Raw genomic sequence first — 24,890 nt, forward strand, 5'->3', positions numbered from 1 at the left:
TGAGGTAGGAAACGAGGGGGAAAAAAGATTAAAAACTTCTGCTCTGCAAAAGATCCTATTAGCCAAAGAATGGAAACAATCCATTCCAATGAAGAGGTCCTTCAACAGGTGAATGGTTAAAAACAATCATAGTACATCCACACCATGGAATACTACTTAGCAATAAAAAGGAACAAAGTATTGATTCACACCAACAACCTGCATGAATCTCTAAGAAAATTATGCTGACTGAAAAATGCCAATCCCCAAAGGTTACATACTGTGATTCCACATTTATAACATTCCTGAAATGACAAAATTACAGAAATGGAGAATAAAATAGTGGTTGCCAGGGAATACAAGTAGTGGCTGGGATGGGAGGGAAGTAGATATGGTCATAAAAGGGCAACAGGAGGAATCCTCGTGGTGATGGATGTCTAGAGTCTTACTTTATCAATTTAGTGTAGTGGTGTGATGTTGTACTATAGCTTTTCAAGATGTTACCATTGGGGAAGCTGGCCAAAGGGCACAGAACTGTTATTTCTCACAAGTGCATATGAATCTACAATGATCTCAAAATAAAAAGTGTAATTAAAAAGTAGAGTTTCACAGATATTAGAAGAAGGAGAAAAAAGATAACTGCTTAGAGAAGCCAGAGTGTAAAGAAGAGACTGGCCACCAGGGTGGATGACAACAGGCTGATGATCCCCCAGCATTTCGACTCTGGATTCCTCAAATGTGTTTTGCCCAACCGAGGGTCACTAAGAGTTCTCGGTAAGTTTTTATTAATACTTCAGTTGGCCTTCAAACATAAAACATTTTGGAAATCTTGCCCAAAATGCCCAGGAAGAAGAATCTGGAAGAATCCAGAGTCCAGTCAAAGCCTCAGCACAAAATGTGGAAGACAGGACAAGCCACCATGCAGAGCTGAACATGGCTTCATGTGCCCAGCTGGCTACGGCAGCAGCTAAAGGTGAATTATGCTGAAGATGGAAGCTCACAGTGAAGCGATGAAGCACATGTGAAGATGAAAAGTGCTCTTTGAAACACACATGAACAGAAACAAAACAATACCATATAAGTAGCTCTACTTATTGGTTAATAACTAAATGAAGGGAAAAACACATTTCAGAACAATTAACAAACTTAAAAACACGCGACAGAAGTTGTGTCAACTTTCCCCATATTGCATGCTAGGAAAAGTTGCACATCCTATTCAAATGAAGTCCTCAACTCTGAAAAGGCGAAAGGCTCATTATTTTCATACCTCCTACTGTTAGCATTCGAAGTCGTTCCTTGAAAACTGCAAGATCTGAGAGGCAGAGTGGGGTATCATGGGTGAGCGCAGAAGGAAAAAGACAGGTGAGAGTTAGTTTAAAAAAGACCCAAACACCAAAACCCTACACCATTACCGCAGTAACAGGTAGCACAGACACCATCACAGGGACACACACACACACATCAAGGGAGAAGTGGGTGGGTTACACGGTCAGGGGGTCAATTTTGTTAAACATGGAAATGGTTCATAGAACAGCTGGAATAAGGTGAATCAGAAGGAGGGGAGGTTAGCACCCTGACAATGGAAAGCCATCAGGCAGCGTCGTTTGAGAGCTCCTCATCTCCTTAGCTTCAAGAAGTGGCGGATAACAGCACTTTCCCGGGAAGTCACTACTTTGAGATGAAAATTGAGGAAAAGAAAATGAAAAAGCCTGATTTTTAGAGTAGACATTTCTCAGCACTAGATTCAGGCGGCAGACTACTCTAAACCGTAAGATTTTGAAGAATTCTAAAGAATGGAAGGAGTCCTTGATCTCCCATCTCAAGAAGGCAAACTAGAAAAGAAGAGCTTGCTAGCTGAAAACAACCCAAGAGCCACAGCTACATCTCCACAGCTGTACATTTCCTTCTACCTGTAAACTTTTCATTGGATTTCTACTATACATAACAGCTTTCTGAGCCACTGGTGAAATCAAGACATTTATTTGGATACACAAAACATGCTTCTGACCCTTACTGTCTGGGCGTGTGGGCCTGGGGGATGGGGTCAGGAAGGTAGGCAGTAACACAGGCACACAGAGAGGCTGACGGTTGAGCACTCAGGGTGCTGTCACTGGGTATGTTCCCTGTACTGGGAGTGCAGAGAAAGGCCAGCGAGTGCTTCCTTTGAAGTCAGACTCAGACCCCAAGAAACAGGCCTGCTTCCTAGGGCTGTGACAGGGGCTGCAGCTCTCCAGTCCTGGGCAAGCCATACTGTCTCCTTCTCCCAGGGAACAACAACCACTGAAGAACTCAGAGCCAAGTGGCTCTTAAGACAACAGAATATCTAAAAGTCGATATTTTGCTTAAGGCAAGGATGAAGAATCTTAAATTTTCTCCTTCAATCTTCAAAACCAAGACATGAGACCATGTCAAGATGCCATAAGTGAGGTGTATGTTAGTCACCCTGGAGACTCCAGGTAAGGATCTACACAGGGGAGGGCCTCGAAAGGAACCTTAAATACCATATCCATTTTAAAAAATCTAAAGGCAATGTGGTAAAATGTTTACGTTCTTAGTACTGAGTAGGTGAATGCTCTTACTTTTATCTGTACTTTTTAATATTTTTAAAATAAAAGGCAAACAAAAGACACAAACCAAAGAAGAGGAGAGTGAAGAGAACAACAGAAGATATTCTGGTTGTCACAATTTACAGAAAGCACACAGATTTTCCAACACCTGAGTGCTTTGAAGCATTGTAAATTACTTCTTGAAGAGTGCAGGTGCTGTGAGGGAGGAGAGAGGGAGCGGATGGAGATTTGGCCACAGTACTTCCAAGTGAAGCACAGAGGCAGGAATGTGACGCTGGGAGCTAGGGGACTCAGTTTACCAGTTTCTGGGTATTTCCAAAGAATCTTCTCAAATGTCACGTCTGCTTGGCCAGCTTCATTCTCCTTGAGGGTGACCATATCGCCCATGGCTTCAACCACCCTGGTTATGTTCTTAGCTTGGCCCCGCCCTCCCGAGTCACTTAGGAAACCTCATCTCCAGCTCCTCGATTATCTGTGGCACACAGCACGCTGCACACAGCAATCAATGCTTACTAAATGAACTGCTCTATATCACTCTGAAATTACAAAAGCTAATTAAACATCAACTCTATTTTTAGCTTATTTTTCTCAGCCATCAAAGGAACAAACCGGAGAGCCCTGGAAGGTCAGGAGGATGTGTGGAAACTTTGTCATGACTCGCTGTGCTGTTAATGACAGCAGGTTGTCAGAGAAAGGCAAGAGCTAAGTAGTTGACATTTTGCCACATTTTTCAACTTTTAAATGGACTTTTTAACTATTTAACTCAAGTTCATTTCCTAAAATGGTATTAGCAATTTGTAAACATCAATGGTAAATGGGAGAGAAGTTTCACACTTTCTTCCCATTTATTTATACAATTGGTTTTTAATTCTCTTTTAATTATGTTTAAATCTCACATTGAAGTACATCTCACTGAGTGCGGTGGCTCATGCCTATAATCCCAGCACTCTGGGAGACCAAAGCAGGTGGATCACTTGAGCTTAGGAGTTTGAGACCAGGCTGGACAACATGGTGAAACACCATCTCTACTAAAAATACAAAAATTAGCCGGGCGTAGTGGCACATGCTTGTAATCCCAGTTATGTGGGAGGCTGAAGCAGGAGGATTGCTTGAACCTCGGAGGCAGAGGTTGCAGTGAGCTGAGATCCTGCCACTGCACTCCAGCCTGGGCAACAGAGCGAGACTCTGTCTCAAAAAAAAAAATAAAAATAAAAATAAAAAAAACAAATTTAATTAGGCCAGGCACAGTGGCTCACGCCTGTAATCCCAGCACTTTGTGAGGCCTAGGCAGGTGGATTACATGAGGTCAGGAGTTCGAGACCAGCCTGGCCAACATGGTGAAACCCTGTCTCTACTAAAAATACAAAAATTAGCCTGGCATGGTGGCGCACGCCTGTAGTCTCAGCTACTCAGGAGGCTGAGGCAGGAGAAATGGTTGAATCCGGGAGGAGAGGTTGCAGTGAGTCAAGATCGTGCCACTGCATTCCAGCCTGGGCTACAGAAAGAGACTGTCTCAAAAAACACAACAATAACAACAAAAAACCCAGTAAAGTACATCTCAATCATTTTTGTCACTGTGAAAAGTTATACTACAGAATTTATACCGAAACCACAGACAATGGCATTTTTAAGTGGGAAATTAATTCAAATGCTACACTTGAAAGATAAAATTGGGCCAGGCGCAGTGGCTCACCTCTGTAATCCCAACACTTTGGGAGTCTGAGACGGGCGACTCACTTGAGGCCAGGAGTTCAAGGCCAGCCTGACCAACACAGAGAAACCCCTTCTCTACTAAAAATACAAAAATTAGCCGGGCATGGTGGTGCACATCTGTAATCCTGGCTACTTGAGAGGCTGAGGCACAAGAATCACTTGAACCTGGGAGGTGGAGGTTGCAGTGAGCTGACATTGCACCACTGCACTCCAGCCTGGGCGACAGAAGACTGTCTCAAAAAACAAAAATAATAATAAAAAAAAACCAAACAACAGCAAGAAAAAACGGAGGGCAAGAATTTCTAATTAAGCAAGAGTTTCTAACTGTTTCTAATTAGGCAAATGAGTGGGCCTTACTGTCTAGACCTTTCCATTGATAATACCCTAGTTCTAGTGTTTTGCAATATGCACCCATATCTACCGTGGCACCCCAACTGATGACCCTTCTTCAAGAGCCAGTGGAAAAAGCCTCCCTAGGAGCCCTCCTACCAGAAGACGTTGGGCTGCCACTACCTCCCACTCTGACTGGATCCATTCAGGGATATTATAACGTGAGGTTGGTCCCTCATTCTCCAGATCTGCAAATTTGCTGTCAAGGAACCTCACTATGGAATGTGAGTGAAGAGAAATGTGTATTTAATACGTGTCAGCTGGGTGCGGTGGCTCACTGCTGTAATTCCAGCACTCTGAAAGGCCAAGGCAGGAGGGTTGCTTGAGCCCAGGAGTCTGAGATGAGCCTGGGCAACATAATAAGACCCTGTCTCTATTTTAAAAATAAAATAAAATAAAAAAATAAAGTATCTCATGTTGGAACTCTCAACCCTCTTTCCCCAGGGAAATGATGTTTATAGTACAGTCTGGCACAAATTATGATGGGCATCTGGAGATTTACCTGGAAACTGGCCCCTAACTTTAACACTTCATTAAAAAGTTATCTCTGGCCAGGTGCGGTGGCTCACACATGTAATCCCGGCACTTTGGGAGGCTGAGGCGAGTGGATCACCTGAGGTCAGGAGTTCGAGACCAGCCTGGCCAATATGGTGAAACCCCGTCTCTACTAAAAATACAAAAAATTAGCTGGACATGGTGGTGGGTGCCTGTAATCCCAGCTACTTGGGAGGCTGAGGCAGGAGAACTGCTTGAACCCAGGAGGTGGAGATTGCAGTGAACTGAGGTCGTGCCATTGCACTCCAGCCTAAGCAACAAGAGTGAAACTCCATCTCAAAAAAAAAAAAGTTATCTCCGTTCCAGCCATCACCTGCACAATTATGGAACATAATCCACACATAATTGAGAAACTGTTCTAAAATTAATTTTAAAAATTGTTAATGAAAATAATTTACTAGGCTGGGCGCCGTGGCTCAGAGGAGTTTGAGAACAGCCTGGGCAACGTGGTGAAACTCTGTCTCTATTTAAATTTTAAAAATTTAATTAGGCTGGGTGTGGTGGCTCATGCCTGTAATCCCAGCACTTTGGGAGGCCAAGGCAGGTGGATCACCTGAGGTCAGCAGTACGAGACCAGCCTGGCCAACATGGTGAAACACGGTCCCTACTAAAAATACAAAAATTAGCTAGACGTGGTGATGGGTGCCTGTAATCCCAGCTACTTGGGAGGTTGAGGCAGAAGAATCACTTGAACCCGGGAGGTGGAGGTTGCAGTGAGCCGAGATGGCGCCATTGCACTCCAGCCTGGGCAAAAGAGCGAAATTCTATCTCAAATAATAATAATAATAATAATAATAATAATAATAATAATAATAAACCACTGGCCCTACCATCTCAACAATATTTTTTTGCTGTATTCATAACAAGTTCTATCATGCTACACTTGAAAGATAAAACTGAGGGCAAGAGTGTGTCCATAACATCTGATGGTAAATCCTGACACTCCGGTGCTACTGAGGAGGTTCTGTGTCTGTACAGTCTCTCCTAACTGGCAAGAGTCTACTTGTTAATTATCTTTCCTTATTAGTTCAGGGACCAGGAGAATTTCTGAGAAGTGAAGACAGGTGCCCTAAGCCAGGATTTCCCAAACTTTTCAAAAATGGTCATAAAAGTTCAGCTCAGTGGAAACTATAGCATATATTCCGCTTTATTAAAAAACTCAGAGTGGACAGAATTCCCTGCTTGCACTGCAGACCAAACTGGCCAACCACCCAGGTGCTCAGCTGGCAGAGTGTTTTCAGGGCAGCATCATCAGTGCCCTTTGAGAATGAATGGCTTTGCCAACGGCTCCTGCCCTCCATCACTGCCCCCTACCTGGAGCTTTTCCAACAAAAGACAGAACAAGCTCTGACGGAAGCACCAAAGGCTATGTTCCAACATGGGTATGATCACTGCTGTGAGCCTGTTTCCCCAAGGAGAGAGAGAAACTGTGCCTGCATCCACAGGGAGGTGGGAAGGGCGGCTAAGCGGAGGCATGGCAAGAATCCTAGCTCTGGGGAAATAGTCATGTGACACAGGACACCACTACACAACAGTCCCTGACCCGTCTACACACTGGTCAGGTCACCAGGTTGCCATTCAGCCTATCCCCTTCTACTGCCTCATTCCTAAGCTGGCAAACAGTTCTCCTGGGCCCCAAACATCCCCCATAGAGAGTCCTCACTTCTTAGTTTGCAAATTCCTGCACTAGATGCTACACTGCTTCCTTATCATTTGGCTACAGGACAGTCTTCACCACTAACTCCTGTGTGTTCCTGGTCTTTTTGCTTGACCTCTCAGTTTCTGAATTTATCTTATTATCAGAGAGTTTGGCAGCTACTCGTCTCAAAAGATTGCTAGTAAGCCCACCTGGAGCATAGTTAAGGTCAAGGCACTACTTTAAGGAGTTTATTCAATTTTGAAACCACCTGAGGAGGTAGGTACCATCACCCCTGCCTTACCGATGAGGTGATGAGGCACAGAGAGGTTAAGCAACTAGCCCAAGGTCACACAGCTAGTAATAGTGGGCTGGGATTCAAATACAGGGAGTGTGGCTCCAGAGTCCAGGCTCTCTGAGGTTCAAATGAGATGACGGGTCTTGAAGTGTTCTACAAACTGTCTAGAGCGGTCACATCTGACCTGCTCTTTTCTTGAAGACCTGCATACATCAAGGGTGAGAGTTCGAGACCAATTTTCCTACAAATACAAATGTTTTAACAAGTTTACGCGGTTTCCATTTTTTGTACCTGAAGACTTTAGTGAGATTTTTAGGTCACACTATTTCAAATCCACAGGATTAAAATGCACCTTCCTCTTGAAACGTGGAGACTACTCCCTGACTCTCTCTCTCAGTGGTTCCAAAGAGCTCCTGGCCAGAGAGGTCAGAAGTTTTCCTCCTCAAAGGATTCCAGGAAGCTTTAGGGCCACTTCTGTATGTTTTAGTTTCTTGGTTTATAAAGTCCTCTTGTCCTCTCATCCTCACCATGATGTTGTTGCTGAATCTGGAACCACAAACCTCACAGAAATACTGAGGACACTATTCCAGAGTGAAATATATGGTAAGACCTTGTGATGGCCTGGGAAGAGATTCCCAGATTCTGGCCCTGCCTCAGCCACTAATGAGATGGGAAATTAGTGTGTATGTTGACAGTGCTTAGGGTTTCTCACCCTTAAAAGACTATGCTGGGTTGGGTTTACCAAGGTGTGGCCCCTCTTGATATTAGTCTGAAGGGGAAGAGAGGAGAGCTTTAGAGCTCCCCTGGTTATACTAACGTGCACAGTTGGGACAAAGAGCTGGGACAATGCAGGTTCTGGAAGGAGAGGGAGAGTCAGTCACTTCATCTGCTCCTCTCCTGTTCGAATGTTTTGCTGCTTGTAAAAAATGAGCATTCCAGCCAGGCACGGTGGCTCACACCTGTAATCTCAGCACTTTGGGAGGCTGAGGTGGGCAGATCGTGAGGTCAGGAGTTCAAGACCAGCCTGGCCGCCATGGTGAAACCCCGTTTCTACTAAAAATACAAAAATTAGCTGGGTGTGGTGGTGCGCACCTGTAGTCCCAGCTATTCAGGAGGCTGAGGCAGGAGAACTGCTTGAACCTGGGAGGCAGAGGTTGCAGTGAGCCGAGATTATGCCGCTGTACTCCAGCCTGGGTGACAGAGCAAGACCCCGTCTCAAAAAAAAAAAAAAAGAAAATGAGCATTCCACAGCTCCCCTACCCTGCCTAAATGCAGAGGGAGGTTTTCCTCTGAAGAGGTGGCTTCCAGATGCAAGTCCCTGTGCTCTTCATCAGGGAGCAGCAAGTCTACCAGCTGGGGAGTTTGGCCTGCTCTGAGCACCTGAAGAGGATCTCACAGGTCTAGAAGTCTCTGGGGGCTGGAGAGGCACAGGGCAGACAGGCTGTGATGGGACTGGGGGTGCCAGCAGGGAGGATCGCTATACTAAGGGGTGAGCAGTAGGGAAGAGGCTCCAAGACCTCCTGGGACACTGCAAAGAGAGGCCCTCTTCTTGGGAGCACAAAGTTGTCACCACGGAATGAAAAAACAGGGTTCAACTCATGCCCAGTCTACCATCTGAACTGGCCTTAATCAATAAAATTCAAGAGGATTTCTCTAAACTCCCTTCCTAAATCCGCTAAAGGGCTGGTATAAAAAAAACAATTACAAACCATCAATGCCAATTCCAAAGTCAATGATGTTTGATGATTAATGCCTCATACCCTAGACATAACTTAGTAATGCCTATAAAGATATCTGGGCACTGCAGAGCCTTAGAGACTGTCTGTACCATTCCCCAAAAGTGGCTGTGAGGAGGCTAATTTCGTACCCATCCCAAGAGCAGTATTAGGCAGGTAAGTGATCATCAATTTCATCAGCATGCACAGTGCCTATTGTGAACACCCTGGCCATTTAAAAATTAGTCACATCATCATTTCTTTAGTACAGGTTAGCAGCACAGTGACGTAAAGCAGACTAACTCTGCAAAGCAACTGCAGGTGAGAGCCCAGCCACAACATCCACCTCACTTCATGAGGAGGAGAGGGTATAGGTGGGACTATCTTCTGGCAACCGTGACAGAACCCCAGTGTGCTCCACACATGCACCTCCCAAAGGCCCTGTCCTCCTGACGCTGTGGGAATGCCTTCCAAAGTTTCCTCAGTGTGATCACCAGCAATTACAAATCAGGAGACCCAAACTGCACAACTTGCTCTAGAATTCGTCCCCTAAGGGACATGGCCTCCAGTCAAGGGCAGGCCACACTGGGCTTCAGAAAAGGATGGCTGTGTCAGCAGTTCCTGAGCAAGGCCTCATGTATGTGCCTCACTGAAGGCAGTGCTGCACTGACATTTGAAAACCTGAAGCCAAATGAGCTATACTCTGAAGTGCTTCTGATCCACCTGCCCCAGGTGGACAAGCTTTTTCCCTGTGCCACAAACCTTTCTGTCCAAAATTTTATTTTCAAATTTTGAGACTTAAACAATCTGGCTGAAAAACTAAGATAAAAATAACTTGCCCAAAACACACTAAGGCTACAATACCGATAAATTTCAAGTGATCAGAATGAAAGGAAACTTAAGAGCCTTTCCCTCCTGCCTGGACATCCTGGCTACCACAGGTAGTGGCACAGCGAGAGGAGCTCAAGCAACGCAGCTGACTGCTCTCAGACCCTCACCAAGTTTGTCTGTGGATGAGATAATGTCAGCGGGCACGGAGGAGTCCAGATCAGCATCCAAAATCCCCAGGGGGTCCAGCTGTGCTACATGGTGCCCTCGTATCTATGAGTGGGCAACGATGAGAGGGAAGGACACACACAAAAGGACAGAAGAAAAAAAAAGAGGGAAGGGGTAAAAAAAAAGTAAAATTACATTAAAATTAGCATTTACAGCTTAATTCTCACCCACGTTTGAAGAAACAGTTACTGGAGCATCATCAAAATTTACACAACTAATTCCGAGAGGATCAAGTTTTGCAATGTGGTGACCCCTGACCTGGAAGCAATAACACAAGCAAGTCATTAAGCAGATCCAGTGAGCTGTGGGGAGGGTTAAAAGAGTCATAGGTTATGCAAACCTTTTCCAAAGAGGAACACAGCACCAATAAACCCAAACGACAAAATTAGTTTTTAAAAGTCTTGGAATAACTTATTTTAAAAGCACTATTGTGCATAAATGTACTTTTATAAAAAAGAGATAAACTCAGGTTATGATAAACTTGGGAGTCTGAAAGGATCTGTTTCTTGGGATCTTTATACAGTTTCCATGGATAAACAGAAATGAGATATGCTGGGCAATTCTTACTCCAATGTGAAGCCTGCCTCAGCTCAGAACATAAACATTTCCCTAAGGTGCTGGGTACAGTGGCACATGCCTGTAGTTCCAGCTACTTGGGAGGCTGAGGTAGGAGGCTCTCTTGAGCCTAGGAGTTTGAGGCCAACCTGGGCAACACAGTGAGATCCCATCTCAATTTAAAATAAATCAAATTTAAAGAAAAATTTTTCTAAGTAGGAAAATGAAGGCTTAAGTGTTGGCCTTAATTGGGGAGGAGTGCAGATAAGAGGTCATCTTACTAAGAGAAGGTTTGCCTTTATTATATATCCCTGCGAGGAGTGAGGGCTCTGGTCCTGCTGCTGATGAGTAGGTCAGCACACAGTAGTCAGAACAAAAAAACCCTGTTACACGACAGACTTAAAGCATCTGATTTGAACTATTTAAAAACCAAAAGGAGAAAGAAAATCCCTTCCAATTTAAGATTCTTTCACAATTTCTTGCTAGCAATTTGAGAAGGGAGCAGCTGCTGGTAAGTCACTGCAAGATCAGGCTGAAGTTGTTACTGAGGCCAACTGCGTGCAGGCAGTGATAAAGAAACACCACTGGGCCTCCTCCTTATGCGAATATCCACATGGATAGCACTTTAAAGCATACGGCATTTACAAAACTCCATGCATCTCTTTTCTAAGGCAGAATACACTTGCCCCAGGGAGACAGCCTTATTTGCCAGGCCATGGCATGAAGGGCCAGAGACCCAGGACCTCCCCTATGTTGCCCCATTACAACACCTGCATTACTGCCCTGCTGGCACAGGAAATGGCCCATGCCACCAGAAACCAAAGCATGAGAGAAAAGACATCCCAGGGACATGAGTCCCCTTGTTGCCACCAAAGCAGTTACACAAGAACAGGTGGCAGGGTCCTGGATGCCCATGGGAGCTTCCAGAAGGGAAGCACCAGGCTCACTTGTCTCTACCTGTTGTCCTTAGAACTATCACAGATGAAGTCTTAAGATCTGAACTGTAGGCTCTCCCCATGTATCAGGTGGACATCCTAGAAAAACTTTGGTTATTGTGCTCTGGGAAAGGACAGGGGGGAAAAACCTTGTCCTGCTCAACACTTGCCTAATGAGACTGGCCACTAACTGCAATACTTTTGGAGAGTTCCCCTGCCCCTCATCACTCTCTGTAGGCTCAGCTGTACCCTCAGCTGCCTCTCCCTGCTTCCATATCCCCAAACTCTATAGGTTTTCTTCTCTTATAGTATTCAGTTGTTAGCAACTGAGAAGGGGGCATCAACCACCCAAAAGCACCACCCCTCCCAGCCACTGCTCACTGGCAGATGGGCAGCACTTCTCCTTGATGCCCGGGTACTGACTTGTTTTCCTTGCCCACAAATATTTCTTGCCAAGTAAGGAAAAGAAATAACGAGCCCTTTTATAAGGCAGGCATTATTGGTGCCTGGAGATTTGCTCAAATAGGGCTAGCCTGGTTCCTTTTCTTGTGTATTTGTTTTTTAGCCTCCCAAAGCAGGGAGAAAGCACCTAGTATTTGAGGAGGTATAAGTAAAGTGACAACATACACTCAGAAAGGCCAATAGGGCCCATGAGGCAAGACCTAAGGAACACCGCACCCTTTCCCGTGTGCAGGTAAAGCGCCCGCCTTACCTGATATGCCCTGATGAGCGACTGCACTGCCAGGTGGTCCTCCACGAGCTTGTCCACGTTGGGCTGTGCTTCCACCAGGGACTGTGCATGGGCCACAGCAGCCAGGGAGCCTCGGCTCAGGGGAAGGGGACTCTGGTAGGCAGTGCCCGGTGGGGCTCCGGCATTCGTGTTGCGAAAAAAAATGTCCCATGACTAAAGACAAAGAAGGTACAGGGTTACCTCACTGCTCCCCTAAGTCCAGGATGCATCTGTGGCCACAGAGAACTGCTCTCTGCAGGCAAGGCAAGTCTACCATAGGCTGGCTGAGCCTGCTTCCTCCTGGACAGTGGGGTCTCTGTCTGTTCCCAAACGGTGGGTTTCTCTCAGCGTTCAGGCTCCCTGCTTTCCACAACTTTTGTCTTCGGGATGCACTTTCTGACCCCCACAGCCATAACACAGATGCCCTGTGGCCGCCTTCCATCAACACACATAACCCAAAGGCCCAGTGCCAACAGCTCTCCTCAGCTCCTATACACTAGGCCTGGGGACAGACTCAGGATGTAGGTCAACAGAGACACTTACTGTCTCAGCCTTCTCCCCAGGCCCCAGCACCTGGGAGGTGATCTCTTGACCTTCTGTCTATAGGTCTGCAAACTCTACCAGTTTTTCTGTGGGATGCCAGATGCTCACACCCCATCAAACACCTCCCTCAAGGCCCAGGGGCTCAGCACAGCCTGTGAAGAGCCCAGGGTCACGTTGCTCACGTCCTTTCACTTCCCTGGGAACAAAGTGGAACCTGATCCTTTGTAAGAGGCAGCACTAACCCCATACAGAAATAATCTCATTGCTACCTCAGGAGAAACTCTGGAGCTAAGAGCTCAAGGTGTGGGGTCAGAGATGGAAATTCAAATCTGATCTCTGTGTCAGGGATCAAAATTCAAATTCAAGAGGTAGGCTCTTAGTGAGTTACCTTTCTGTGCTGTTTTCTCATCTATGAGGAGAGAAATATACACATTCTTCATAGGTATGCTGTAAAGACTACCCTAGTTAAAGGCATTAGCACACAGTCTAATACGTCACAAGTACTTCACAAAGTCAGGTATTAGTATCAGTTTGAATTTCCTTAGAAAAACTATACACGAATTTACTTATATTCCTACTATTTTTGGCTATTTCATGTCTGAATTATTTGATTTACAATTTGCAGATACTGTGAACTGTAATGGTTTATTCATCTCATACAAAGATGCAAGTTTTTAAAATATTTAAGAGATCAGACATATTAAGACTTCACAAAAGTTCATTGTAAAAAGAAAAGAAAAGCACAATTAAACATCAGTTTATTTATTTTATTTTAATTTTTTTGAGGTGAAGTCTCGCTCTGTTGCCCAGGCAGTGTGGTGGCATGATCTTGGCTCACTGCAACCTCCACCTCCCAGGTTCAAGGGATTCTCCTGCCTCAGCCTCCTGAGCAGCTGGGATTACAGGCGCACGCCACCAGGCTTGTAATTTTTGTATTTTTAGTAGAGATGGGGTTTTATCATGTTGGCTAGGCTGGTCTCAAACTCTTGACCTCAAGTGATCCACTCGCCTTGGCTTCCCAAAGTGTTGGGATTACAGGTGTGAGCCACCGCACCTGGCAAAACAACAGTTTAAAAAAAAAAAATAGAAACATTGTTTTTCTTTTCTGCAATACATTTTCCAGCCTCTAAAATTCTTCCATCAATAAACTCTGATAAGACTGTCTTGAAAAACTTGGAGAGGCAAGACAAAACTTTATGAGATCTTTGCATTCTCCTTCTAAAAAGATGCCACCCAGATGTGCTCCTTGTCTGGGACATGGGTGGCTATCAAATGGGTCTGTCTCAGTCTGGAGACCAGAAGGTAGAGATGGCTACAGAATCCAGTATGCTGGTCCTTAAGGTTTTCTGTTTTTTTCAGACAGGTTCTTTTATAATGCTGGCTAGGGCATAGATGTACGTCACTCAGATGGTCCCACTACCAAGAGCACTGCTATATACTGCTGCTAGACACAAACTAGAAAAGACACAATGATAATGCACAGGCCTGGACCATCTGCCTCATGCAGGGGAGTCTGGTCTCTCAGTGAAATCTGTTTTTGAGGGGAGTTTTGTGGAATACTTTTTTTTTCCTTCCCTTTTTCTTTTTTGTAGAATATTTAAAACATTCTGTAATAAGCATGTATTTTTTGGTATTCAGAAAAAATAATTTAAAGAAAACAACCACCAGAGATGTGACTGCACAGTATTGTGAATATACTAAAAACCACCATAGCTGGGTGTAGTAGCATGTGCCTGTAGTCCCAGCCACTTGGAAAGCAGAGGCAGGAGGATCACTTAAGCCTAGGAATTCAAGGCTGGCCTGGGCAATACAGCAAGATCCCATCTGTTAAAAACAAAACTCCACTGAATGGTACACTTAAAAATGACTTTTTTTTTTTTTTTTTTTTTTAAAGAAACAGGGTCTTGCTCTGTTGCCCAAACTGGTCTCAAACTCCAGCCTCAATCTCCCAAAGTGATGGGAATCCAGTTGTGAGTCACCAGGACCAGGCCAAATAATTACATTTATGTTATGTGAATTATATTTAAATTTCTTTCTTTCTTTTTTTTTTTTTTGAGACAGAATCTAGCTCTGTTGCCCAGGCTGGAGTGCAGTGGTGCAATCTTGGCTCTTTGCAACCTCTGCCTCCTGGGTTCAAGCGATTCTCCTGCCTCAGCCTCCCGAGTAGCTGGGATTACAGGTGCTCGCCACCACACCCAGCTAATTTTTGTATTTTTAGTAGAGACAGGGTTTCACTGTGTTGGCCAGGCTGGTCTCAAACTCCTGACCTCGTGATCCACCCGCCTCGGCCTCCCAAAGTGCTGGGATTACATGCGTAAGCCACTGCACCTGGCCTTTAAAATGTTTTTACAAATCAAACTATTTGAGGTTTTACGGTTTTTACCTTTCTGGTTAATTTCTGGTGTATTGGCTGATGTAGAAGACAGATTTGGGGTTCTCTTCTGGCACCTCCCACAAAACCTATTACAGAAGCATCTTATACAAATGTAACCCAACAATCAGGAACATGAAAAAAGGCTGCAAACTTTCCTTTTCTTTCTTTCTTTTTTATTTTTTGAGACAGGGTCTGGCTCTGCTGCCCAGGCTGGAGTAGACTGGCACGATCTTGGCTCAATGTAACCCCCACCTCCGGGGCTCAAGTGATTCTCCTGCTTCAGCCTCCTGAGTAGCTGGGACCACAGGCATGCACCACCACGCATGGCTAATTTTTTTATTAAATATTTTTTTGTGGAGATGAGGTTTCACCATGTTGCCCAGGTTGTTCTTGAACTTCTGAGCTCAAGTGATCTGCCCGTCTCAGCCTCCCAAAGTGCTAGGATTATAGGCATGAGCCACCATGCTGGGCCTAAACTTTCCTTTTCAACAGATGCTATCAAAATGTTTGCTAAAGAAACCCAGGGTTTGGAATCTCCAAAGAGATTCTCATCTTCCTCCATTAAATCGGTTCTCATGAAAACTCAGTGTTCTCCTCTAACATGAGAAAAGGCAGTATTTCCACCAGAGAAAAAAACTGACTTACTCTTAGGAGAGAAAACAGAGGATGTCTCAGCATCAACTCCCTAGGCAAAGTAAAGGCTGCCTCCCACTCAGTCCATGACTGGTTCTGTCAAGGACACAGGGATCTAAAAGGTGGCTATGCACAAATACACTGGACACCCTCAGGTACTTCTGACTTCATGGAGCTTTTCCAGCAGGACTGAGAGCTCCCTACATTCTAGAAGCAGAGATGACTGGGGACCACATGCACTGGACATCCATCTTCATTGTGAAAGCAGGGATGACCAATGACTGCACTTCTTGGCCTCTACCCAGGCCTCCAATAACTAAGGACCTGACCTAAAAGGAGAAACCCCTTGAATACAGCAGGAAACTGAGCAGGAGTCAGTCTGGCTGTATCCCACCCCTGCACAGCAAGAACCAACAGCAAGTTACCACTGTCACGTAAAACCTAATGAGGCCGGGCGCAGTGGCTCATGCCTGTAATCCCAGCACTTTGGGAGGCCAAGGTGGGTGGGTCACCTGAGGTCAGGAGTTTGAGACCAGCCTGGCCAACATGGTGAAACCCCGTCTCTACTAAAAATACAAAAATTAGCTAGGTGTGGTGGTGCAGGCCTGTAGTCCCACCTACTTGGGAGGCTGGGGCATGAGAATCGCTTGAACCTGGGAGGCAGAGGTTGCAGTGAGCTGAGATCGCGCCATTGTATTCCAGCCTGGGCGACAGAGTGAGACCCTGTTTCCAAAAAAAAAAAAAAAAAAGAAAAAGGCTGGGCTTGGTGGCTCAAGCTTGTAATCCCAGCACTTTGGGAGGCTGAGGCGGGCGGATCACGAGGTTAGGAGATCGAGACCATCCTGGCTAACATGGTGAAACCCTGTCTCTACTAAAAAAAAAAAAACAAAAAACAAAAATTAGCTGGGCATGGTGGTGCGTGTCTATAATCCCAGCTACTCAGGACGCTGAGGCAGGACAATCGCTTGAACCAGGGAGTCGGAGGTTGCAGTGAGCCGAGATCATGCCATTGCACTCCAGCTTGGCAACAGAGCGAGACTCCATCTCAAACAGAAAAAAAAAAAACCCCACAAAAAACCTAATCAAAATTTTTATTTACCCCAAACTTGCTCCAGTGCTAGAATGTCTACCCTCACACCATGTGACCCGCACCCCAAGTCTAGCTGTAGACACTTAGTTCCCTGGGGCCACAACAGGTTCATGGATAGGGCATGACCCTCAAACCCAGTAAGTACTGGAGAACAGCACAACCCAAACTTTATTAAACCCCTAAAACATATTTTCTTCTACTTCGTAAAACCCATTAAGTGTCCAGAAACACAGGGCAAAGTCACCCAAGAACAAGACCTTAGATCAAGAGTCTCTCCAGCTGTACAGACAGCCTCCTTTATCCTAGGGGACAACATCTACTTTTGGATCCAGAGCCAAAAATCATAGCAAAATCACAAGTTTACTTCTTTTCAATAAAATTAGCTTTGAATAACAATTAAAACAGTAAAAAAAACAAACAAACAAACAAAAAAACCACTAATAGCAGCAGGGATAGGTATAGCTAACTTTTACTGAGGCTCTCTGTGGGCTTTTTTAACTTACTTGGAGCACCTGGAATGTCAATCATATTCCCACTGGAGAGATGTGGGCCCAGGCAGAATTTACACACAGCAGTCACCAGGCAGGGTATTAATAAGGTTAACTGAGTAATAGCAGAGCAACGCTTAAAGAACTCTGGTCACTCTAGTAACAGTGCCTCTTACCCTAGCTTAACCTTGCCAAAGAGAGCTGGGAGCTTCTGGGCTCAACAATAAAATGAAAGGAATTTCCACCCACTGATGCCTGGGGTCACAAGGTCAAGGTCAAGGTCAAGGTCAGCTCTCTGGTCCTTAGCACACAAAGGCTGCAGGACTCCTTCCAGCCTAGGCCCTGGAGACAGGGCGATCATGATCATCGGGCCTCCTCTCTCTGACCTTCTTTTGTGCTTGGAATACAACTCCAGGTGATTTTCAATTGGCTGAGGACAACTGCACAGACGGAAATTCAGCTCATGCTGGAGGCGGTCAGAAAAAAACTGGTTCATACCGGTACTGCTGAGCTGCTGGGAATCCCCGGGAAGGAAAATGCTGGGAATGCAACTTCTGCAGTCTTTCCCTTATTCATCTTACACCAAGCATCCCACTTCACTCTCCAGTGGGCTCAGTTCCCACACCACTGGGGGAGCACCCTGCCCCACCTTCAGACAAAGAGCCCATTTTGTCTCCAGGACTGGGCGAGCCTGCACACCCAACAACAGCAAGCCCTCTTTGCACCAAGACCTGGAGGTATACTAAAAGGTTTTTGAATTGAGTGATAGAATGTTTTGTATCGAGTGTAGTGACTGCACACATTTGGCAAAACCTACTGCACTAAACACTTAAAACAAGTGAATTTTAATGTATGTAGGTTAAACCTCAAAAAAGTTTATTTATTCAAAAAGGCTTTGAAAATGAAGGTCATTATTTGGCCTGCAGGATTCACCTCCCAACAGAGGTGGCAGCAGGAAGCCAGACCTGCCCAAGTACCAGAGCTTCCAGCCACCCACTGGCCCCACCCCTCCCTGTATGAGTTACCAATGGGGCCACTTCCTTCCTGGTGGGGCCCAGATGCCACAGTCCATCCCCCACTCTCTTTCCACCTCCCTGTTGTCCTGCAACCCTGTATCTCTCTAACATCTTCCACTCCCCAAGGAGATACCTCTTCTCCAGCTCCTTAAACTACCCACCCCTGCCTCATCCTCCGAACACCTGAATCTGGATCTGCCTTCCATAACCCCTGGCTTTAGGTTCCAGGGGACCTGCAGAGCCCTCCCTGTCCACTTGCTCCCACGCCCCAAGCACCATGCTCCTTCCTTCCCACAGGCCTGGCAGCTACCCTTCTTTCCATGGGATGTTTGTCCTCTCCCTTCACATGGTCACTTAGCTTTGTCACTATCTGGGAGAGGGTTTCCCCTTCTGATACTCCCAGCCCTTACTGTACACTCATCTCAACCTGAGATCTCTCCCCTGCTGTCTGTCCCCATCCTGGGGGATAAATCAAGACTAGGCTGAGTCATTGACCACCCAGCGCAAACAGAAGCCCCTTCGAAACGAAGAGAAAGCTTCTGGAAGACAGAGTCAAAGCACGTCCCATCTAATTCCCATGGAGCATGAAGAGACACCTGGAAGGGATAGAAGCCCACTCACTGAAAGGTGGCACCTGGTGGCTGATGGCTCACTGAGAACCTGAGCTGAGTCAGGCAACCTCAGCTCTCTTACTGAGTGAGAAAAATAAGCCTGTTGGTTTAAGCTGCCTAAGCTGCATTTTCCCTTTCTTCCAGCCAAATTTATTCCTAATTATCCCTTGCTGTTGCCTGGATGTCCCGGAACTGCAGTCTGATGTAGGCAGGGGCAGTGACTTCTACTTCTAGAAACATTCCAAGTGACAAAGCAGAAGTGAAAAGGAGAAAGCACAGTAATGGGGAAAATCAGACTTAAGAATACACAATCTAATCGCATGCTACCATCAAACACACTGAAGACAAAAGTTTCCTATAATAGAAATAGTTTTTCACTCATGAGAAATGGAGGCAGTCAGACTTTGGTTTCTTTATGAAGTAAGTGTGGTATTTGGGCCTTACTTTAGTACTTGGCTCAGGGCGGTGACATGGACTTCTGAGTCACAATGACGTACGTGGGTGTGCCCAGCTCCACACCCAAGTTGCAACCCATCACTAGTGTTATTCACCTCTCCAATCTCTTAATTGGCTTCTGTTGCACAACTAATAACGTAAGGAAAATATCTGTCCCCTTGCCTTGCCTCAAATATACAGTTACACACAGTTAATTCTCTGACCACCAATGACAATGTCACTGATAAGGGGAAAAAGGTTAAAATGTTAAGGTAAGTAGGCAAGGTTGTAAATGACATTCAAGGGGGCAGGAAGCTGCCAGAAAAGTTGAGCCAGAAGGAGTGAGGGTTCCTGGGTCAGGGGAGGGGTGTGGGAAAGCACTCACTCCTGGAAGGCCAACTTCTGAGCCCTGCAAGGGGCTATGGGATTCTGATGAAGTTCTTACCACACATAAATATTTTCCTAAGAGTGTCAGATGTGTGCAGGATGTACCATGTCAAAAAATGAATACCATTTTTTTTTGAGACAGAGTCTGGCTCTATCGCCCAGGCTGGAGTGCAATGGTGTGATCTTGGCTCACTGCAACCACCCCTCAACCCCCATCCCGGTTTCAAGTGATTCTCCTGCCTCAGCCTCCCCAGTAGCTGGGATTACAGGCACTGCCATCGTGTCTCGTTAATTTTTGTATTTTTAGTAGAGACGGGATTTCACCATGGTGGCCAGGCTGGTCTTAAACTCCTGACCTCAGGTGATCCACCCACCTCAGCCTCCCAAAAGGGCTGGGATTACAGGTGTGAGGCACCATGCTGAGCCAATGAATACCATTATTTCTAAAAATCCAATAATTCTCATTCAATTCACAAATATCTATTAACTATATGTGGCATACTGTAAGGTTTGTGAACAGGAAGATGACGAAAATGAGCTTCTTACTCTCAACAATAAGAAAAACCAGTAAATGTGTAAATTCACAGAATGGATCCAAGTGCTGAGAAACGAAGAGTAAGACAAGTGGGATGGGAGAGGAAAGCAAGGCTGCTCTGAGGAGGGGCCCACGGTCTGAGCCCTAAAGGCAGGGTAAGGCCTGCAGAGCCTGAGGAGGAGAGAGAAGACATTTGGCCAAATAGAACAGACAACGGAAGCACCTGACCAATGCCCGTCCACCATGTGCTGAGACTCATGGTACTGCCACATGCAGGGTGTACAGATAGTTAAGAAACCAGGCTGGGCAGGTGAGCTGGGACCAGGCTGCAGGTGAGTGAAAAAGAATATGGGAGATTAAGGAGAAAACCACTAACCACTCCCAAGAGGAACAAGCACCTGACCAGGGTAGTGGCTGACTTTTGCCACCAAATGGTATCAGAGGGAGGGGTGGTTCGCAGGCAGGCAGCTTGTGTGCCCCCCAACCCCACTCACCGCCAACTTCCCATGAGTGGGTTTAAGATCATCAACTTGTTGCTGAGATGACTTAAACATGATAGATTTCAGCGGTAAATAATTTTTACATTCTGGATGAAATGAAACCAGACCTCCTATTTAATTTTAGGTAGCTGAAAGCACTTAGCTGTAATAAAAGCAGCTCTGTTTTCCAAGTCAAAAGTCACTGCTCCCCAGGCTCCCACAAACTCAGAATTCTATGCAACCACAATGCACTTTCCTCACAGTAACCAGTGCTCTTTCTTCAAAGGAAGCTCTTGAAAGGCTGGAAACACCTCAGTGCTCTCTGCATGTGGCAGCTGCTCACCTAACCTTTACTGAATTAAATTCAGATGGTATTCAGCCTCCTTTCTGGGGGAACAGCCTGAGAGGTATGGGGTTCCATCCTGGGAGAGTCTGAGTCCAGGGCTGCCCCTCACTGCAGCAAAGGCGCTGACCTTAGCAGGTGCCACTCCTAACCAAGGAGCACTTGTCTGTTCCCACATATCAGCAGCTACAGGCAGCAGACTCTGCCCTTCCTGAGTCAGCAGTCGGGAGTCTTGAGGGCCAAGCTCCCTGCCAGTCCTTGGTTGTGAGGTTTCCAATAGGTAATGCTTCCTATTTCTGAGGGTGGCAAATATACCATCCGACATCCCTTCCCCTAGCAGTAGCTGACACCCATCGTCATGCAGGATGGTGCTCTACAGCCCCCCAGTGCCCACTCACAGACCAGCAGGACTGACTGTGGCCGCCTCCTGGGTCCCCAGGTCCTAGGTCTGCCTCCCATGAACTGCATGAGAATTCGGGAAGTTGCTTCAGCTCTCTGGCCTGTTTTCTTGTCTGTAAAAGTCTCAAACACAGGCTATTTAAGACGATGGCCCTGCATTTGCAGCTTTTTAAAATTTATAAAGTCTGGCCAGGTGTAGTGGCTCACGCCTGTAATCCCAGCACTCTGGGAGGCTGAGGCGGGCGGATCACAAGGTCAGGAGATTGAGACCATCCTGGCCAACGTGGTGAAACCCCATCTCTACTAAAAATACAAAAATTAGCTGGGCGTGGTGGCGCGTGCCTGTAATCCCTGTTACTCGGGAGGCTGAGGCAGGAGAATAGCTTGAATCAGGGAGTCGGAGGTTACAGTGGGCCAAGATCGTGCCACTGCACTCCAGCCTGGAGACAGAGCGAGACTCCATCTCGAAAACAAAAAAAATTTATAAAGTCCTTGCACATATACTTGCATTTGTTCAAGAAGTTGATGAGGAACATGAGGAAAGTGTTACAACTTAGCCCAAGCTCTATGACTACGGGTGGCTCTGGACTGACAAGACCACTTCCTCTTACCTATCCATAGCCCCTACAGACGCCACTCCAGCTGCCCTCCCTACTCCACCTCAGCCACAGAACAAGCCCAGCCCACCCACGTAGCTACCCTTGGTCACCACATTACTGCCACCTTGTCTAAATAATCTGGGGCGTGGGTGGGGCAGGCTCCGGTCTCCTTGCTGCATGGAGCCACACCCAGGCTCAAAGGCCGTCACACAGCTGATAAGTTGATGAGGCCCAGCACTATCCACACAACCTCACTTACTAAGTTCTGACACTGACAATGCTTTTTAATTGCTATAAATATGAACTACAGGGCACCATGTAACCAAGGAACACAGGCGTATGGCTCTTCTTTCAGCTCATTCTAATCCAGCCAAGCTGATAAAAAGTCAGCTTTTTATCACATGTGACCAGCACCATGTGACCAGCCAGCCTGGAGTTCAGCTGGCGCTGCTGTAAGGGGCAGGCCTCCCATCCCGGCCTCCCATCCTGGCCTCAGTTTAGACCAACAACTCATTCCTTTCCTGCACACAAGACAGGGCAGGCCTGCATGACCTCTACCACTCCTTCCAATGCTGCCCAGGAAATGGCCCTAAACGTGTGGGCCAGAGCTTTTCCCGAAAATATCCTAAGAACAAGATTTAAAACCCATATGTGTGACTACCCTGAATGTCCAAACAGGGTACTCCCTACTGGGGAGACCTGTGGATGGAATGCCCACCTCCAGAGCCTTCAGCAAATGATTCCTGCTGTTGGGATAAGCACAAGTCTCCAAAGAAAATGTGCAGATGGTAGAGCTGGACTCTGGACCCTCCATCAATGCAGGCCTTGCTCAGACCTTGCCCAGGCCAGAGTACCACCTACCACCATTCTGCCTATGAAGCAAAAACAAGATAGGGCACTGTGATCCAGGCCTGGTGACCTGCCACTACAAACTGTTTATACTGAGTCCAGTTAAGAATGGGCTTCTATTTAGGTATTCTTCAATTAAGGAAACCACATGCTCCATTATAGCAATGCTTAGTCATTATAGGTGACAGAATATTTCTAAACAATCTCTATTGTCTTCTCTCTGTACAGGTGTGTAAATAAAACATCAGCAACTTCCAAGATTAGCAAAGAACAGCTGCTTCAGCTCTGCCCTATGGAATCTACTGATATCAGAATGATATTTGCTGGGACTCTGCACTAGACTAAAGGTGGCTGCTCTATCAGGTCATTATGAAAAGGGATGTGGAGGGCTGTCCAGTGGCCATGCCTTTTCCTCTCCCCAAACGGATGTCCCTAAGGGTTGTCTGTGACTTGCTCTAACCAAGTTAATGGGGTGGGGAGTAGCAGTGTACGGTCTGGACCTAGGCCTCAAAGGCCCCACAGTCTTTCCTTTCCCTGTCTGGAGCTACTCTGGGACTTTGTGCAGGAATCGCTCCTGCCTACTGGAGGATGGCAGGACCCAGTGAACAGCCAGCACAAACTGCCAGACACATCAGAGGCCTTCATGGCTTCTAGCCTGGTGTGAGCCTCAGCTCCAAGGGAGCTGGCAGTGGGAGGAGTGGGGAAACCTAGCCAACCCACAGTCATGAGACATGCTACACTGGTGCCAAGTTTTGAGGTGGTTTGTTATACAAACACTCATGGAAACCAGACTTTTTACTGCATGAAAAGATGACATCCAAGATACTGTGACCACTTTCTCACACAGTCTTTCTGATATCCCTCAGGAAATGAGAACGCTTCAAACTACCCAGATCTGCACACAATGGCACGTTTTTATCAGCTCTCAGAATTGCAACTCTCAAGGGACGTGAGGAAGACCCACAGTGTGGGGTCACCTGTGGTCGTCTGGTTGAGGCCTCATCTGTCCTCAATAATTATGCAACCCTATTTGGGGGAACCGCAGCCCAGCTACACAAAGCATCTGCTACAGGGTTTCAGACCGAATACCACGTGACTGACCACTCAAAGAGAGGGTTCTAAAGGCTATCTCCTCACCTCACGATCCAGTCACGGATGTGAAGAGAGATGAGAATCCCAAAGCCCTCAAACCTCCCTCCAAGGGAGTCTTGGATGGGGAGGGGAGCCAGAGAACAGTAACCTAGAGACTAAACAGACTATTTTTAATAACATGATGACTTCATCTAAAAAACCGGCACTAATCTTTTAGTAATTTCTCACCGCCACCCAGCTTCAGACTGCGGGGAAGCTAAGCTGCCTCTGACTTACAAAGCATGGCTCTTTCATTTCCTCAAAGTCAAGCACCTGTGGCCACCTGTGCTACAGAATGGAACTCACTGGAACAATTTGCTCCTTTTCACTCTTGGAGTCTACTTTCCCATTGAGGTTTTTTTTTTTTTTTGACACGGAGTCTTGCTCTGTTGCCCAGGCTGGAGTGCAGTGGCTCAATCTTCGCTCACTACAAGCTCCGCCTCCCAGGTTCACGCCATTCTCCTGCCTCAGCTTCCCGAGTAGCTGGGACTACAGGGGTGTGCCACCATGCCCAGCTAATTTTTTGTATTTTTAGTAGAGACAGGGTTTCACCGTGTTAGCCAGGATGGCCTCGATCTCCTGACCTCGTGATCTGCCCGCCTCAGCCTCTCAAAGTGCTGGGATTACAGGCGTGAGCCACTGTGCCCGGCCCCATTAAGGTATTTTTGATTTCTCTCCCCTTTCCTTTAATTTCTGAGATTAAACAAAACTTTTTTTTTCTTAAAGTACAGTACAAAAGGATAATCATTAAAAACATCCACCAGGCGGATCATGAGGTCAGGAGATTGAGACCATCCTGGCTAACATGCATAAACCCCGTCTCTACTAAAAATACAAAAAATTAGCCAG

At 46.3% G+C, this 24,890-nt stretch overlaps 1 protein-coding gene across 6 annotated transcripts in view; it reads right to left on the reverse strand.

Annotated features, from left to right (window-relative positions):
* Window positions 1–24,890, reverse strand: part of OGDH (oxoglutarate dehydrogenase) — a 481,583-nt gene that overhangs the window by 51,043 nt on the left and 405,650 nt on the right. For 2 of the 6 annotated variants that reach the window (XM_063667354.1, XM_054494718.2), the window contains exons 3-5: window positions 12,112–12,303; window positions 9,852–9,954; window positions 1,247–1,291 (exon numbers count right to left, since the gene is read on the reverse strand). In XM_063667354.1, coding sequence (XP_063523424.1) covers window positions 1,247–1,291; window positions 9,852–9,954; window positions 12,112–12,303 — 340 coding nt within the window. Of the gene's footprint in view, window positions 1–1,246; window positions 1,292–9,851; window positions 9,955–10,076; window positions 10,168–12,111; window positions 12,304–24,890 lie in introns of those variants that run through there. The other 4 variants (XM_054494719.2, XM_054494721.2, XM_054494722.2 and 1 more) reach the window with 4 other exon arrangements.

Source organism: Pongo pygmaeus, chromosome 6, assembly GCF_028885625.2.
Source record: "Pongo pygmaeus isolate AG05252 chromosome 6, NHGRI_mPonPyg2-v2.0_pri, whole genome shotgun sequence".
Taxonomy (NCBI): domain Eukaryota; kingdom Metazoa; phylum Chordata; class Mammalia; order Primates; family Hominidae; genus Pongo; species Pongo pygmaeus.